Source organism: Engystomops pustulosus, chromosome 7 (assembly GCF_040894005.1).
Source record: "Engystomops pustulosus chromosome 7, aEngPut4.maternal, whole genome shotgun sequence".
Classification (NCBI taxonomy): domain Eukaryota; kingdom Metazoa; phylum Chordata; class Amphibia; order Anura; family Leptodactylidae; genus Engystomops; species Engystomops pustulosus.
The window spans coordinates 98,830,007-98,844,764 of record NC_092417.1 but is presented as its reverse complement, the minus strand read 5'-3'; the positions used below and the strand labels follow the sequence as shown (position 1 = coordinate 98,844,764).

The window sequence follows — 14,758 nt, the reverse complement described above, 5'->3', positions numbered from 1 at the left end:
GATAGCCTTGGTGCCACCTCTTGCACCCGTGCTATAGGTTCACCACCAATGTTCTAGAATCTTAGTGGTGGATTTTTTTAATTTGATTTCTAATCACTCCCTATCCTAGTATTTGAGTAGAGGCCCTAGTTATACTAGAGAACCTTCTAGAGGTGTGTGTGGTTAGGAAACTTTTATCAGTTTATTTCAATAGACATTTCCCAAAAAATGCTTGATATTAAAGTGAATATCTTGTAAACTCTAGAATTCAATTCTAACCCCTTACCATCCCAGTATTGGCCGTAGTAGAGACCCTCTTTGTTCTAGTGAACTGCCATATCCACATATTGTACCAGGGATGCACTGTCCAAGGTGGTTGAGGTTTGTTTGCTTTGGAAGCTTTCATTAGGTGATTTAATTATATAAAGAAATTACCCAAAAAGCGGTTGATATTAAAGTAAATATCTTGTACTTGTATACTTCTATAGTGTTGTGATGCACCAAGAACTCACATGTTGCTTTAATATGAAGCAGTAATATGGTTCCTTTAGACAACCATTCCACTTTTTACTGCTCTAAAGTAACTGTGTGTGGTTTTGTTGTCACTATTCTTATTTTTTTTTTATTGTATTTGTTGCACCTGAAGAGACAGAATTTCTTATTATCATATTCACCTCAGAGCCACCGATCCTCCGAAGGGAGGAAAGAAGAGCCCATTACTGTGTGAGCAGTTTCCATCAAAGAGTGAAGGGAAAGAGCTGAAGATTGTGGTACAGCCAGAGACTCAACATCGCGCCAGATACTTGACAGAGGGAAGCCGCGGCTCTGTGAAAGATCGGACACAGCAGGGATTTCCTACTGTAAAGGTAGGTGTGAATATGACAATTATCGGGCACAATGTACTAAGACTAGTACATATTATACTGAAGAGCATAAAAAAGCTTCTGCTCTATTGTGAAACTACAACTACCAGCAGAGAGGCTGGCAAAACCTGTTGTGAGACCAAAATAGTTGGAGATGTGTATATTCGGATATACGTTCTAACCCATCTAAGCAAAATGTTATATTATGATTGACAAAATGTAGACATTTCTATATATTTTTGTTTTAATCATAAAAGTTTTTATTGAATTTTCTATAACATTGTAATATATACAAATGTTAAGGACAAGTAAGCCCAGGCACGGGATACCAGCTCTGTGATACAAAGCAGTGTATACATTTTCCAGATTCTCTGTTAAATTAGGAAGTGCTACCAGGAAAACGGAAAACCGTAACAATTACAGGCCGAAAATTTCCAGATGAGCTGTCTAGAAGTATAGATGGGTATACAATGACAGGTAGGATGCTATAGGCTAAGATTTTACATGCATAGTAAGAACAGTGTGACATTAAATAATTTAGAAAAATTGATTGCTCCATTTAGCCCAGGTAGATGTATAACGAGAGATGGAGCTTGTGTGGCGGGCTTCCCTTATCATAGTCGCGATATTGGGGACCTCCTGTGACTTCCAGTATCTTGTGATGCTTACCCTTGCAGTGGTTAGAATATTATGCACATCTAGATGCCTTACTTCTAGTAATTATGGCTCTGCTCCACTGTTCTTCTGTAAATTGCTGCTGGAGTTCACTTTCCCATTTTTCCCTGTAGGGAACTGCAGGGGGGTACGGAGGTCAACCAAGGTGGAGTAGGCTTTTACAAAGATTTGAGGATACGAAGAACTCTTCGTATTTCAATGGGACCGATGCATTGGAAACGTTATACTTAGAGTGAAAATGGCCTATGTAGATATTTATAGAAATCCTCTTCGGGAAGTTGATATTGCAGGGATACCTGTTCAAAGGGGAGAAGTATCTTCCCCTCTAGGAGATCCCAAAGCTTCTTTTCTACTCTGGACACCAAAAGGTCAAAGTTCATATGCGGGATGATATGGTTAAGAGTAATGACCGTTATTGATAATACCCTTATTTCCGAGAAGGTTTCATGGTCGGAGTGACTATGGGGAGTCTAATGTGTGAGTATCGCATAGCCCACATTAATGGTTTCAAGGGGGAAAAAACAGAAAGGTGTCTCTCTATTTCCACCCACAACTTATCTGAACCATCTGTCCACCAAGCCTTGAGTTGATCCGCTAATACTGCCTGATAGTAATCTAGCACCGATGGGAGAAATTTCTATACATTTTAAAGGGGTTGTCCACTTCATTCAATAGGATCAAACGGATCCATGGTCGTGTGATATCACACAGGTGCACTGTTCGTTATAATCACAGAGCGTAATCAGAACTGTGTGTTATAACGGCTCATCCACCTTTGTGATATCATGCGACCATGGACAGATTTCTATCCACTGTGAGTAACAAATGAAACGTCTTCTAGAATGTCCACAAGCAGAGATCTAGAAAACTAAGGAAATGATACAGAAAGTATATTGGAAAATTGTAAAGCTTTTCATTACACAAAATCCCCCATTTGCCTATAAAAATTACCCCAAAAGATGTATGAAAAAGAGCAGCAAAAGAAGAGTCAGAAGATGAGTCCCTTTTAGAAGCTTGTGGTTATTTGCTCTATGCAGAAGAACCACAAGCCTGATGCGATTTGAAAATGCGATGTGTCAATAAATTGGACCTGTTATCGTTAAAATAAAACTATAAGCATTGTTTTATGTACTTAACAACTGAAGATGGGTTCTGGAGTGACCCTCCCCCCTGCAGCCTCTAAAAGTGACTCCTAGCAGGCAATAAATGACACTTCCTTCCGTGTCATGTGGCTTTGGAGGGCAAGATTTCACTAAAAGAAGGGAATTCTAGAAAGGACCTTTAGTGGGGTAAAACTTGGTGACTGGTTCTCTTTATGGACTGTATTTATATAGCAATAAAACTAAACACAGTTGTGACTCCTCTTTAAGGCATATGTGTTTGCATATATTATCTACATTAAAGGGAAACTGTCACCAGTAGACCCATTTTTAGCACCCCCCCCATAGTCTATACACTGCCAAATATTTTTTGTCTAAAAAAAAAAAAGCTAGGTTTTACAGAAAAAAGATGTTATTTAGTAACTTTCAATGGCATGTGCTCTGTGATTACGCACTTGCCGGCCCCCCTTCTCACCCCGTGAGTGGCTACACGTGTCCTTTTCAAATATATGAAAACGCTCATCGAGTGATGGAAGTTATTCATGTATTTGAAGAGGACACATGGGGGAGGGGTTTCCCAAGAGTGTGTGTGTTTGGGGGGCTGTTCCTCTGTAGCCACTTCCAGGGGAGGGGACAGGTGCGTAATCACAGAGCACATGCCATTGAAAGTTACAATAAAACATATCTTTTTTGCTTTTTTTTTTTTCTGTAAAACCTATATATTTTTTTTAATACAAAAAATCTTTGGCAGTGTATTTACAATGCCCTGTGGGCACTGGGGGGGGGGGGGGGGGGGCTAAAAATGGTTCCCTTTAAGTATATTCCAAAACTTGATTATACTTTGCACGGGATTGTTAAAAATAAGGACCTTATTTACCATACAGTGATGAGATTTATCCCTCTTTTCCAGCTGGAAGGTCATAGTGAGCCTGTGGTGCTTCAAGTATTTGTAGGCAATGATTCCGGACGAGTGAAGCCACATGGATTCTACCAGGCCTGCAGAGTGACTGGAAGGAATACAACTCCCTGCAAGGAAGTGGATATAGAGGGCACCACAGTCATAGAGGTCATGCTGGACCCCAGCAACATGATGACTCTAGCGTAAGTAAATGATCTACCAGCAGCTCCCACCCTCAGGAACTAAATTGCTATACCCCTTGTGACAGGTTAATGTCACTGAGCCATGCGTGCATGCTGCTCTTTATTGGGCCTTATCAGTAATTTTTATCTGAAATGCAGAAATTCTAGATTCTGTTACCACTGGACTGTGCAAGGAATGTAGACTTTCCTGAAACTCTGCATAGAGCCAAAAAAAGAACAAACCCTACAGTGATCTGCAATATTCCCCCATTTCAAGGCCGGTACATACATTTCTAAAGCAGATCTAGCTCTTTGGTAAATGGCCCTATTGCCTTTTTTCCAGGCAATTTATTATTTTTTTTTAAATTGTATAATTATAGAAGATTCAAGTTATAAAAGCAGATAATGCAGCCATTTATCTACACCTACAAGGTGTTTTAGGAACATTCTCAGCTCCCCCCTTTCTTTTCATTAATGGTGGTTAAGCTTCCAGTAGCTTATAAAAATTCTATACTTTATGTAAGGCAAATCCACATCTCCAAAGGCTTGTGCCCTTATACAGTAGCCAGTGTGAATTACCAAAGCTGCAGCATTTGGCAATGGAAGGGGATGCAGAACAGCACAGATTTGAAGCCAAACAGAATTTACACTAACTTCAATTCCTAATACATAACATTGATTACAAACACAACCCTGATGGAGCTGAGATAAGTATCCATGGCCCAGTTCACACCTGCGCCTGAACATTTATTATACAGGGACAACTTCAAGTTGCAATTCTTGTTTCTGTGAATATTGGACTGACAACATAGTCTGGCATATGGAGTCAAATACTCCCGTAAATTTTACCGTTGTGCTCCTTAGAGAAATGTAATAGTGTTATAAAAGGTTTATAAAAGCTTAGGATGGAGGTGAATGTAGCACTGCATAAAATGATGAATAAGCAAGTGTGACCAAAGCCCTGCTACTTAGTAGGAGAGTTTTTGGAGGGATATAAAGAGTAAGTGAACATGTTATAATTACAATGCTTAACCCCCCCCCCACTCCTACCTAAAACAGTATGGGGCACTTGTATGATTTGTTTTCCTTTGCAAGTTTTTAAAGTTGACTGAATATGGGACAATTTAGCAGTGCTATGTATCTTTCTAAATTTGCAGTTTAGATACATTTTTTTTTTCTTGGTCTATGATTTGCAGGTTTTTTAAAAAATTTTTGCGACTTTTTAGGTGCATGTATGGAACTAAACATAGGTCATTTGTACTTTGTTTTGCACCTAAAAAAATCTCAAAACAGAGAAAACATCTGTCTTATAAAGATGCATTTAGGAGCACTGCAACAGACACAAACTTCTTAAAGGGAACCTGTTTCCAGAAGGCTGAATTTCACTGGTGATAGATCACATTAGGCACTGCATAGTACATTCCAAAACTCTTATTTTCACAACTGAGTTCCGCTCCGTTCGTGTAATATCCACGGCTAAAGCTGACCTGGCTCCCTGCCAAGAAGTCCTTCTCAAGTCCTGGAGTGATGCTGCTACTCAAATCAGAACATTCGCTGGGTAATTGACATAACACTCAGTCCGGCCCCCGCTCGTTGATATTCAATTTCTTCCCCTCCCACATCCTTCCTGTGACTAACACTAACCCCTGTGCCTAATGTGATCTGTCATCAGTGAAATTCGGCCTTCTGGTGACAGGTTCCCTTTAACATCCTGGAATAGTCGCAAAAATGCACCTACAGTCCCAAAACGCAAAAAACCTGCAAGAAAAGGGGGGAAAAAAAAACCAAACAAAATTATACTTTTCCCTCTATGAAGACCAAGGCTACGAAATTACCGAGTGAGTTGTGTCCGGGGCACATGATGTAGGCTGTGTTTTGAGGTTTGCAGCTGTTTTGCTTAGCTGCTGCATTTTTTCCCTTATTTCTCTCTATCGGTTTGGTATTAATTGCAGTATCGAGGTTATTGCCATAGAAACCGTACCCCACCATGGGTTCTGAAAAGCGTTAAATTGGAAAGCTTCCACTTTTAACCCTTTCCATATTTTTCTTATTTCAGGGTTGATTGTGTCGGAATCCTGAAACTCAGGAATGCTGATGTTGAAGCTCGTATTGGGATTGCTGGTTCCAAGAAGAAAAGCACACGAGCAAGACTTGTGTTCCGAGTAAACATCCCTCGGAAAGACGGCTCAGTTTTAACCTTGCAAACTCCCTCATCTCCAATCCTCTGTAGTAAGTTTTTTTTTTTTTCCACTCCTTTACACCATTTTATGCACTGCTGCTACATAAATGATGTTCCACAGCATGCAGAAAACTTCAGCTACGTATAAGAGATGTATTACACAAATGTGATAGCACGACATGCTTGAATTCTTAAATATTATATATGGACAGTACAAAATAATTTGGTTTGTAGAAGGTCTCAAAATTAGGTAAGCATAGCTTCAGATGATGAGCAGCACACACCTGATCCCACTATGTCATATTTGACTTTTGTTTGCATGTTTATGGGTGGAGAAATCACATAAAATTGAATTAGACACTTTGTCTTTCTCTTATGCTCTGGTGTTCACAGCGTAGGATCATGTTGATCATGAGATCACAGCATTATCTTTAAAGGGAAGCTGTCACCAGGGACCTCATTTTCACTAAAGACAGGTTGCAGAAGCCCATCACACCCGCAGTGCTACAATGCCTCTTGGTTTGGATGCATTTTAAAAAACAACATGTGACTTGTCTGTGTTGCTCCTCATATCTTGCCCCCACCTTTTTGCTCCTGTACAGCTCCTTCCTCCTGCTTCTTCAGAGGTCACAGCCTGGTGAGCTGACATCAGTGGGGGAGGGAGGAGCTGTACAGGTGCACAAAGATTGAGGCAGTCTGCAGTACAGACAAGTCACATGCTGTTTTTTGAAATGCATCCAAACCAAAGCCCAGCCCCTGGATTTTGTCAGGGTGCAAGGTAAGTTATAACATACAATTGTATGGTAATGCAAATGCCTAGAAAAGGCAGAGAGGCATTTTTGCACTGCAGGCATCATGGGCTTTTACAACCTGTCTTTAGTAAAAATGAGGTCCCTGGTGACAGTTTCCCTTTAATTTTTCGATATGCTGGGCATTTTGGGATGAAAGGATACCTGACAGAAATAACTAAACAAACTAAACCATAAACCTATCAGGTATCCTGTTTTTTTTTTTTTTTTTTTTTTTTTTTTTTTTGAGAAACCCTGTTTATAGGATATCACTGCTGAATGTAGTTTCTTTAAGAACGGTAAATAGTTGTTGATGATGTTAACATGAGGGCTTTTTTTGGGTAGGAGATTGATCTGTTTTGAGGGCTTTTGCCCTTTGTCCATACTTTGTGTTCAGGCAGTTGAGTACACGCGTATTCTATTTAATTCATATGTCTGCCAAAACATACATGGCCTTTGTTTTCTGATCAGATCAGCTTGGCTGGATGCAGTCTAAGTGCAGCCTGTAAAATGTGCAATTTGGAAGTACAAGATTTGGACTACTTTTATGTTTCTACATCAGCAGGGGCTAAGCTGGAACCTTGCCATTTCAAGCCTACCCATGATAACAAACTAGGTGACCGTCAGTGGCCATGTAGTAACTTGTTGTGGTATGGATAAGTACTGGTGAATCACCCGGCCATTGGGATTGTTCTTGCCAGAACCATAATGGTCAACATTTACGCAATAATATGTTAATAAAGTTCAGTATCCAAAAGACTTTTTGTTCCTAAATAGAGTAGACCATATTAACATGCTCTTATCTTTCCTCTTTAGCTCAGCCTGCTGGGGTGCCGGAGATTCTCAAGAAAAGTCTGCACAGCTGTTCTGTTAAAGGAGAAGAGGAGGTTTTCTTAATAGGCAAAAACTTTCTAAAAGGAGCGAAGGTTGTGTTCCAGGAAAACATTGCTGGTATGTATAATTATATGACTTCTAGCTATACTTGTGCAGTGCTGTGTTAAAGGAAATCTACCATCCAGGAGACGGCCTGTAATACATATTTCAGATTAGATGTTGTAACCATTAAGAAATTAAAGATGCCAATTATGATGTGGCCACTGGCACAACGGAGGAGCCATAATACAGACAACCATTAGGATACTTGACTGTCCTTGATATTCATATACTCTAAGAGGGTGTTATAAACAATGCTGTCATTATGAGACCACACCTAAAGGCATCCACCCAACCCACCACAATATTTACCTTTTCAGTTTGGGGGGCTACTGTCATTGGGATATGTTTTTTATATGTGGTATTTTTTTTGTAAATGGGGAATTTCTGTTTTTCTCTGTTTCAGATGATAATTCTTGGAAAGCTGAAGCTGAAATTGACATGGAGCTATTTCACCAGGTACTTTTGTTGAGTATTCACATGTAAAATCCTGTGTAAATAGTGTAAATATTGTGAGAATATAGCCAATCTGAAGTATTAACCCCTTCCCAATGCGCGTGTCAGGACCGGGAGGATAGAGAGGGCTCACGGGCTGAGCCTTCTCCTCACCAGGTGGGTGTTTGCTGAACATTTCAGTAACACCAGTAACACCCAAGGTCGATGCTGGCACCGATCGTGTGTGTTAACCATGTAAATGCCTCTGGTAAAGCTGCCGTGGGCCTTCTTTCTTTCTTTTCTTTTCTTTTCTTTCTTTCATTTCTTTCATAAAATATCTGCACTTTTGATTTCTAAAATGTTCTCAACTTAACTAGGTTTCCACAACTTCTCATCCCTAGATTTAAGGCTGCTTTCTACCACCACCATGCGGGCTAAAGGAGCTTACAACATATATTATTTTTAATATGTGTATAGTTTCAGAGCTTTTCTCAGTTTTTTATTAATTTTTATTAATTTTTTTTAATATTTTGTAGAATCATCTTATAGTGAAGGTTCCTCCATACCATGACCAGCAAATCACATCTCCTGTTTCTGTTGTAATGTTTGTGGTGACAAACGCAGGTCGCTCTCATGAAGTTCAGCCTTTTACGTACACTCCAGAGCCTTGTAAGTACCTTTTATGTTGTTTATGGGTCCAGCTTACACAGAGACTACAGCTGCAGTGGTCAGGTGTGATTTCTCAAAGACCTGTTTTCACTCTGGACCTTTGACTTGTTAAATCTCTATATATTTTTTTTTATATGACCTTTAATTATATTTGTTCTTATAAAGGGACCAGACTTGATAATTTGTTATATGCAAATTATTCTTCACCGTGTTGTAGATCTTTATCCTAGTCTTTTATGCAGTGCAGGATCCTCCTCGCTGTTTAGGTTACATAAGCACAGTTATATCTGTATTGGCTTCCCCCTGATTCAGGAGGTGCACAGATTTAGGCTGCTTTCACATGGGCGTTTTGGTGTGGGAAGCATATGGCCATATGCATTTCATTGCATGGACAATACGTCCATCCATTTAAATGGAGCTTGCTCTATCTTTGCCCATAGAAACAGGAAAGCTGCACTTCTCCCTTATGGAGCTCACCCCTCCTGTCTCCAGTGTGCGGCTGTATGCTCAACCGGGCTACATCATACGTTCATATGAAACTAGCCATGCTGATGTTTTCTTCTAGTACACTTTGGGATTTCATAGTGCACTACAGTACTTTAAAGAAGAGTACACTGGCATAACTGTCATATTCCAACACAGTGGGTACAATGATGTTGATATAGCAGGGATTATCCCCTATTACTAATATTTAAATGTCTTTCCTTAACATGCGTAACAAACTCTTGTCTTCCATTGGCAGCCATTCCTGTAAATGTTCTCATAAAGAAAGAGACATCCAGTCCAACACAGGCCTGTACTTTTGAAGACTCTATGAAAGGTATTCATCTGCTTCATATTGATTCAAAAGTTCACTGAATTTCATCTACACCTCTATTTTTAAAGGCAAACTTGTTCCATAATCATATTTGTGAACCTTTTTGTGGAACCCTGTCTATTTAAATGGTGTCTTCTTAAAATTATTGTTTAAAGACTTGATAAATTCTTGCTTGCGAGGGAACAAGCCCCACTTACTCTCTCGCTAACTGTCCTTCCAGACCCCTACTGATTATTCTATATTTTTTTTATCAATAAATACAGTCTTCCTCAGTCTGAACCCTTTGCCTTAAGCAAGATATTGCAATTTTCATAATTTACAGAGATGGTAACACTGTTGTGAGGTGGTATCAGGGGGAAGTCATAGTGACCGTGGCCGAGACCTCTATTAAAGGACACACCTGGCACCTTCCAGAATTCATAAGTTTTTCCCATCTACCTCTCCCCTCTGCCTTGGAGGATGTGATGATGTGGGATCAATGTGCATATCTGGTGGACTTGCTCTACGATCAAGTCCTTTTGGGTTTAGCTCTTGCTCTTACCCCCACTGCTTTGCTACTAGCGGATAAATATCTGGGGCTCTAGAATCAGGCCAATTAGCTCAGTCAATTCATCTGTATGGCAGCTAGAATCCATGTGGTGGTGGAAAATAATCACACATTTCGGTAATACAAGTTAAGGCCAGGGTCACTTGGATGATGACCTTTGAAAAAAAATCTCAGCGGTAAAGGAAGGATAGAATGGATGCCTTCACCAAAACATGGCAACCTTGGATTGACTGTATAGAATTGTCCAATTCGACTGCTGTCTTGTACCGTTAGATTATGTGATATTGGATGACAAGAGCCCTCTTCATCCTTTATAGGAGGTTATTAATGAGATTATTTATTTTTGCTATAAGTTTTAAAATATGTTAATAAAAACCATTGAAAGTTCTAAAATTGGTGCTTGCAGTAAATTGTAACTGTGCCCAGTCTGCAGAGATTACTTGTACTTTAGTACTTTATCATTTCAATATGAAAGTGAAAGTGCAATGTAATTTCTGAAAGAATAATTTGTGTTTTGGAGGTAGGAAGGCTCTTGCTTTGACCAATCTTTGCAGCCACAGCACCTCGTGGTTCTGTGCTGAGCAGATTTAGCTGTCCATATTTCATGGATATGATTTGGCTCAGTAGTGCCTCAGCCTTATATGCCAAAATGCAAGAAATGGTTTATTTGGTCTAGCCCCAACCCTCTTTGCACTCTGATGCACATCTGGCACACCCACACTCAGGTTGTAGTTGACCATCACTGAGTGATAGGAGTTAAAACAGCAATAAGACTGAGTAAAATTGTAAATTGAGGGGTCAAAGACCATGTTTATTATATAAACATCACTTGGGAATTAAAATGTAAATTTTTGCTGTTTTAGTAGTGGCAATCACATAAATAAAAAAAAGCCTTGGTTATATTTCTGTTTATACTGCTTTGTTTTATGGAAATGTAATGTGATTTGTTTATCATTGGCATAAAGAGCAAGGATTTCAGCCACCCTGTAGGAAAATAAGAAACATGTGATTGAGAAGAGTTATTCTTCACGGGGTCATCTGGGACCATGGAGCGCTGCTCACGGTAGTAGAGCTGTTTACAGCCAGTCCCCTCGGGGCTCCAGCGTGACTCATGTTTTGGTAGACTGATTTGCATTCCCATTCTCGCAGGCTGGAGCAATGGAATGTGGTTTTGTGAATGGTGGATGTAATGGACTTGACTTGTGACTTTGAATAAAGGGGAGCTAGAATATGGACAAGGCAAATATCCTCCACTAAGTCCTTAAACATACAAGTGCTGGTGGGAACCTCCAAGCCCATAGAAAGTGTATAGTCCAGGTGATGGGGGCATGTTGATGCAGGGCAGTGCTGTCCAGCTGCAAAGGTATTCTGTTTGCCAGACGCTGATAAAACAACATAGTGTTTGTAGTCCGCTCAGAATAGCGAGACAGACATGTAGTCTATGCCAAGTATCTCCTGTATGAAAAAAATCTTTGAAAATTACTTTGTAAACCTCAGGGAGGCTTAGAAACGGTTCCTGTTTTCCTGTCCGTGACTGGCCAAGAAAATATGATGCTTCATAATTTCCTCAAATAGACATTCTGACCTGAAAAGACAACTTCGCCTAAAATCAAGGCAGAGCACATAAAAGCTAGTCGGACATTAAGTATCTAGAGATCCAATGATATGAAACACTATTAATGCCACACAAAAGATGATCAGAGCAGTGGGCACAGTATGGTAATAACATGGTAATACCCTTTAAGACCATGTCATTTTTAGTATTGTTACCATGGGCCTGAGAGTACATTGGCCAGAAGTTGGAAGTAAATGGTGTCATACAGAGAGTGCTCAACATAGAAAATGGGCCATTCAGGAATAGAAAGTACCTTAACATGGCTCACAGATTGGGACCTTCTTGATTGTCATGCACAGACAGCTATAACTTTACATTGAAGGTGTCCTTATATCCTGCCATGGAGATCAGAGCTTGGAAAATGGTGTCTTAGTCTCCATAAAGTTGAGGTTATGTTTTGGGCTGCAACATTTGCGAAGTTTTTTTTTTTTCTTCTTTCTTTGCCCCAGTAAATCACAAAATCATCCCCCTATTATTTCACCTATTCATAGAAACCATGCATATTCTAAAAAGTTAATTACAGGTTAATATATCCCTTACCCCTGAGGAAGTCACCACGGCTTGACGATGCGCATGGGGTCCGTGTCTCCCCCTCCTGTGCTTCGCCTTACTACTAGTTGGACCTTTCTCTATAAATTTATACTAGCTCCTATGGGGAAATCCGATGGTAATGCCCGCTAGGGCTCCTTTTCAGGCACTTTATTGCTTTTTGCACACTACATATCCCTGTTTTAGGTTTCATTTCCGTGTATATAATGGATTTTTTACTTTGGCTTGCAACTCACAGACAGGATTTATGGGCTTTGCCCTGAGAATTTTGCACAGAAATCCTGTGCGGTTTTAGGTGTGTTTTATGGTTTTTGTGTATGCCATGTTGTTCATATGGCATTACAAATAAAGTTATTGATTTTTACACATATTTGGGTCCATTCATAAACTTCACATATATTGATTTCTAACATATTTTTTTTATATGTAGCTTTTTGAAAATTTGAAGTGAAGCCCATAAGTGACATTGCAATCCTTGTTACCGTTTACCGAATACAGTGATGGTTGTGAGCTTGAAATTCACTCGGGTGTAAAAATGAGAAATAAGAATACCATAGCTCCCAACCGTCCCGATTTTGACGGGACTTTCCCGTTTTTCGTATCTCTGCCCCGAGTCACGGGCAGCTGTCAGATTGTCACGGATTTTCCTCCCAGGTCCCGCGCTGTGTCCGCATAGTAAATACTTTGAAAGTCTGAACTCACAGTACAGAATGGCTTCTACAGACATCGGGAGGGAATCCTTTTCAGAGAAGTGTCGGGCTTAGTGGAGAGCAGGGACCACGTCATCAGGTCAGATCAGTATCTGTCCATATATGGTCACTGCATCTCTTAGGGTTCCCCAGAGCAGACATCGGGCAGGGAATCCTTTTCAGAGAAGTGTCGGCTTAGCAGAGAGAGCAGGGACCACGTCATCAGGTCAGATCAGTATCTGTCCATATTTGGTCTCCAGGGCTTCCCCAGACACAAGCTCTTTATATAATTAAATTAAATAAAGTTTTGCCCAGGCTGAGAATCGAACCTGGGACCCTCTGCACCATAGACAGGAGCTTAACTAACTGAGCTATAAGCCCAGAGATACAGAGCTGATGATTTCTGGTAACTAAGACTTGTTATCTGTCATTTACACTGTGACACAGACTAATGCACTGATATATAGAGAGGGATCTTCTCAGAGATTATTATTGTAATTATTGAGACTATTATTATTATTATTATAAATTTTATTATTTTTATTATTATGGAGATGATTATTAATAATAGTAAAAATAATAATAATCATCTCAATAATAATAATAATAATCTCCATAATAATAATAATCTCCATAATAATAATAATAGTCTCAATAATTACAATAATAATCTCTGAGAAGATCCCTCTCTATATACCAAGGCATTAAATCTGTGTTTTTTTTTATTGAGATCATTTTTATTATTATAATATGGCTAAAATTTGGGGCGTGGCCAGGGAGTGATTGGGGGTGTGGCTTAGGGGGATCACCGCTACGCGTACCGCCATTTTGTCCCTCTTTCCCTTTCACAAATGTTGGGAGGTATGGAATACTGTTGCTAGTATCCTGCTGGTCCCTCATGTCCCTGAGAAGGTGACACTAGCAATGATATTATTTTTGTAATGGTCAGGGCTTGGTGTGAGACTTTCATTTGACCATATTGTTCCTATTGACTTTCTGGTGGGGAAGTGGTGAATGATGCAGGCTGCAAGAACAAACTGCAACAAGATTGGTGCCACTGATGGGAGGTATTTTTGTTTGGTTCATTAGAATAATTTGTAGCAGACACAAGGAGAAAATGTTGTATCTTAAAGCCACAAGTGTGCATTTATTAATCTATTTTCTAAAAATTTCTTTCAATCAGAAAACCCCTTTCATTTTCACGGTGAGACAACTAGAACTTTACCATTGTATCTTGTTTTGTCTCATGTACTGTATGTACCTCCTTTTTTAATATGACTTTTTGAGTATAATAGTGGGCTAGGGTTGTTGCCTATGGAAAGCTTCTTGCCTCCTGAGATTAAAGAACAATTGTAAAGTATAGGAAGACATCTGTCTTCCTAAGGCTGCATTCACACACATGTATGGGGGACGTATATACGGCCGACGTATATATGGCCGATATACGTCCCCCATAGACTCCTATGGGCTCACGGCCCTGTACGGGAGCGGTACGGTACAGCACACGTGCGGCACCGTACTGCTCCGTAGCACGGGAAGAGATAAGACATGTCCTATCTTTTCCCGTATTACGGCGCCATGCGCTGTATATGCCTATGGAGAGGGGCGGGGGTGAGCAGCACTCATCCCCTGCTCCTCTCCGCAGCGCCGATGTATGCCTGCCGTACTACGGTACGGCGGGCATACATCGTGTGAATGTAGCCTAACTCTGCATTAAGAAAAAATAAGCAAATCTGTAATATTACCCTGATTAGCTATCTGCAGGTGTTAAGCTGCTAGCACAGATTTTACATTGTCCCCCCCAGGCTACCCTTTTGTCCGGCTTTTTGGTAACCATGGG

At 40.1% G+C, this 14,758-nt stretch overlaps 1 protein-coding gene across 6 annotated transcripts in view; it reads left to right on the top strand.

Annotated features, from left to right (window-relative positions):
* NFAT5 (nuclear factor of activated T cells 5) overlaps positions 1 to 14,758 on the top strand; it is a 79,153-nt gene that overhangs the window by 53,013 nt on the left and 11,382 nt on the right. For 5 of the 6 annotated variants that reach the window (XM_072117360.1, XM_072117361.1, XM_072117365.1 and 2 more), the window contains exons 4-10: positions 659 to 845; positions 3,528 to 3,718; positions 5,754 to 5,926; positions 7,481 to 7,615; positions 8,004 to 8,056; positions 8,569 to 8,701; positions 9,444 to 9,521. In XM_072117360.1, the coding sequence (XP_071973461.1) occupies positions 659 to 845; positions 3,528 to 3,718; positions 5,754 to 5,926; positions 7,481 to 7,615; positions 8,004 to 8,056; positions 8,569 to 8,701; positions 9,444 to 9,521 (950 nt within the window). The remainder of the gene's footprint in view (positions 1 to 658; positions 846 to 3,527; positions 3,719 to 5,753; positions 5,927 to 7,480; positions 7,616 to 8,003; positions 8,057 to 8,568; positions 8,702 to 9,443; positions 9,522 to 14,758) is intronic. The other variant, XM_072117364.1, reaches the window with a different exon arrangement.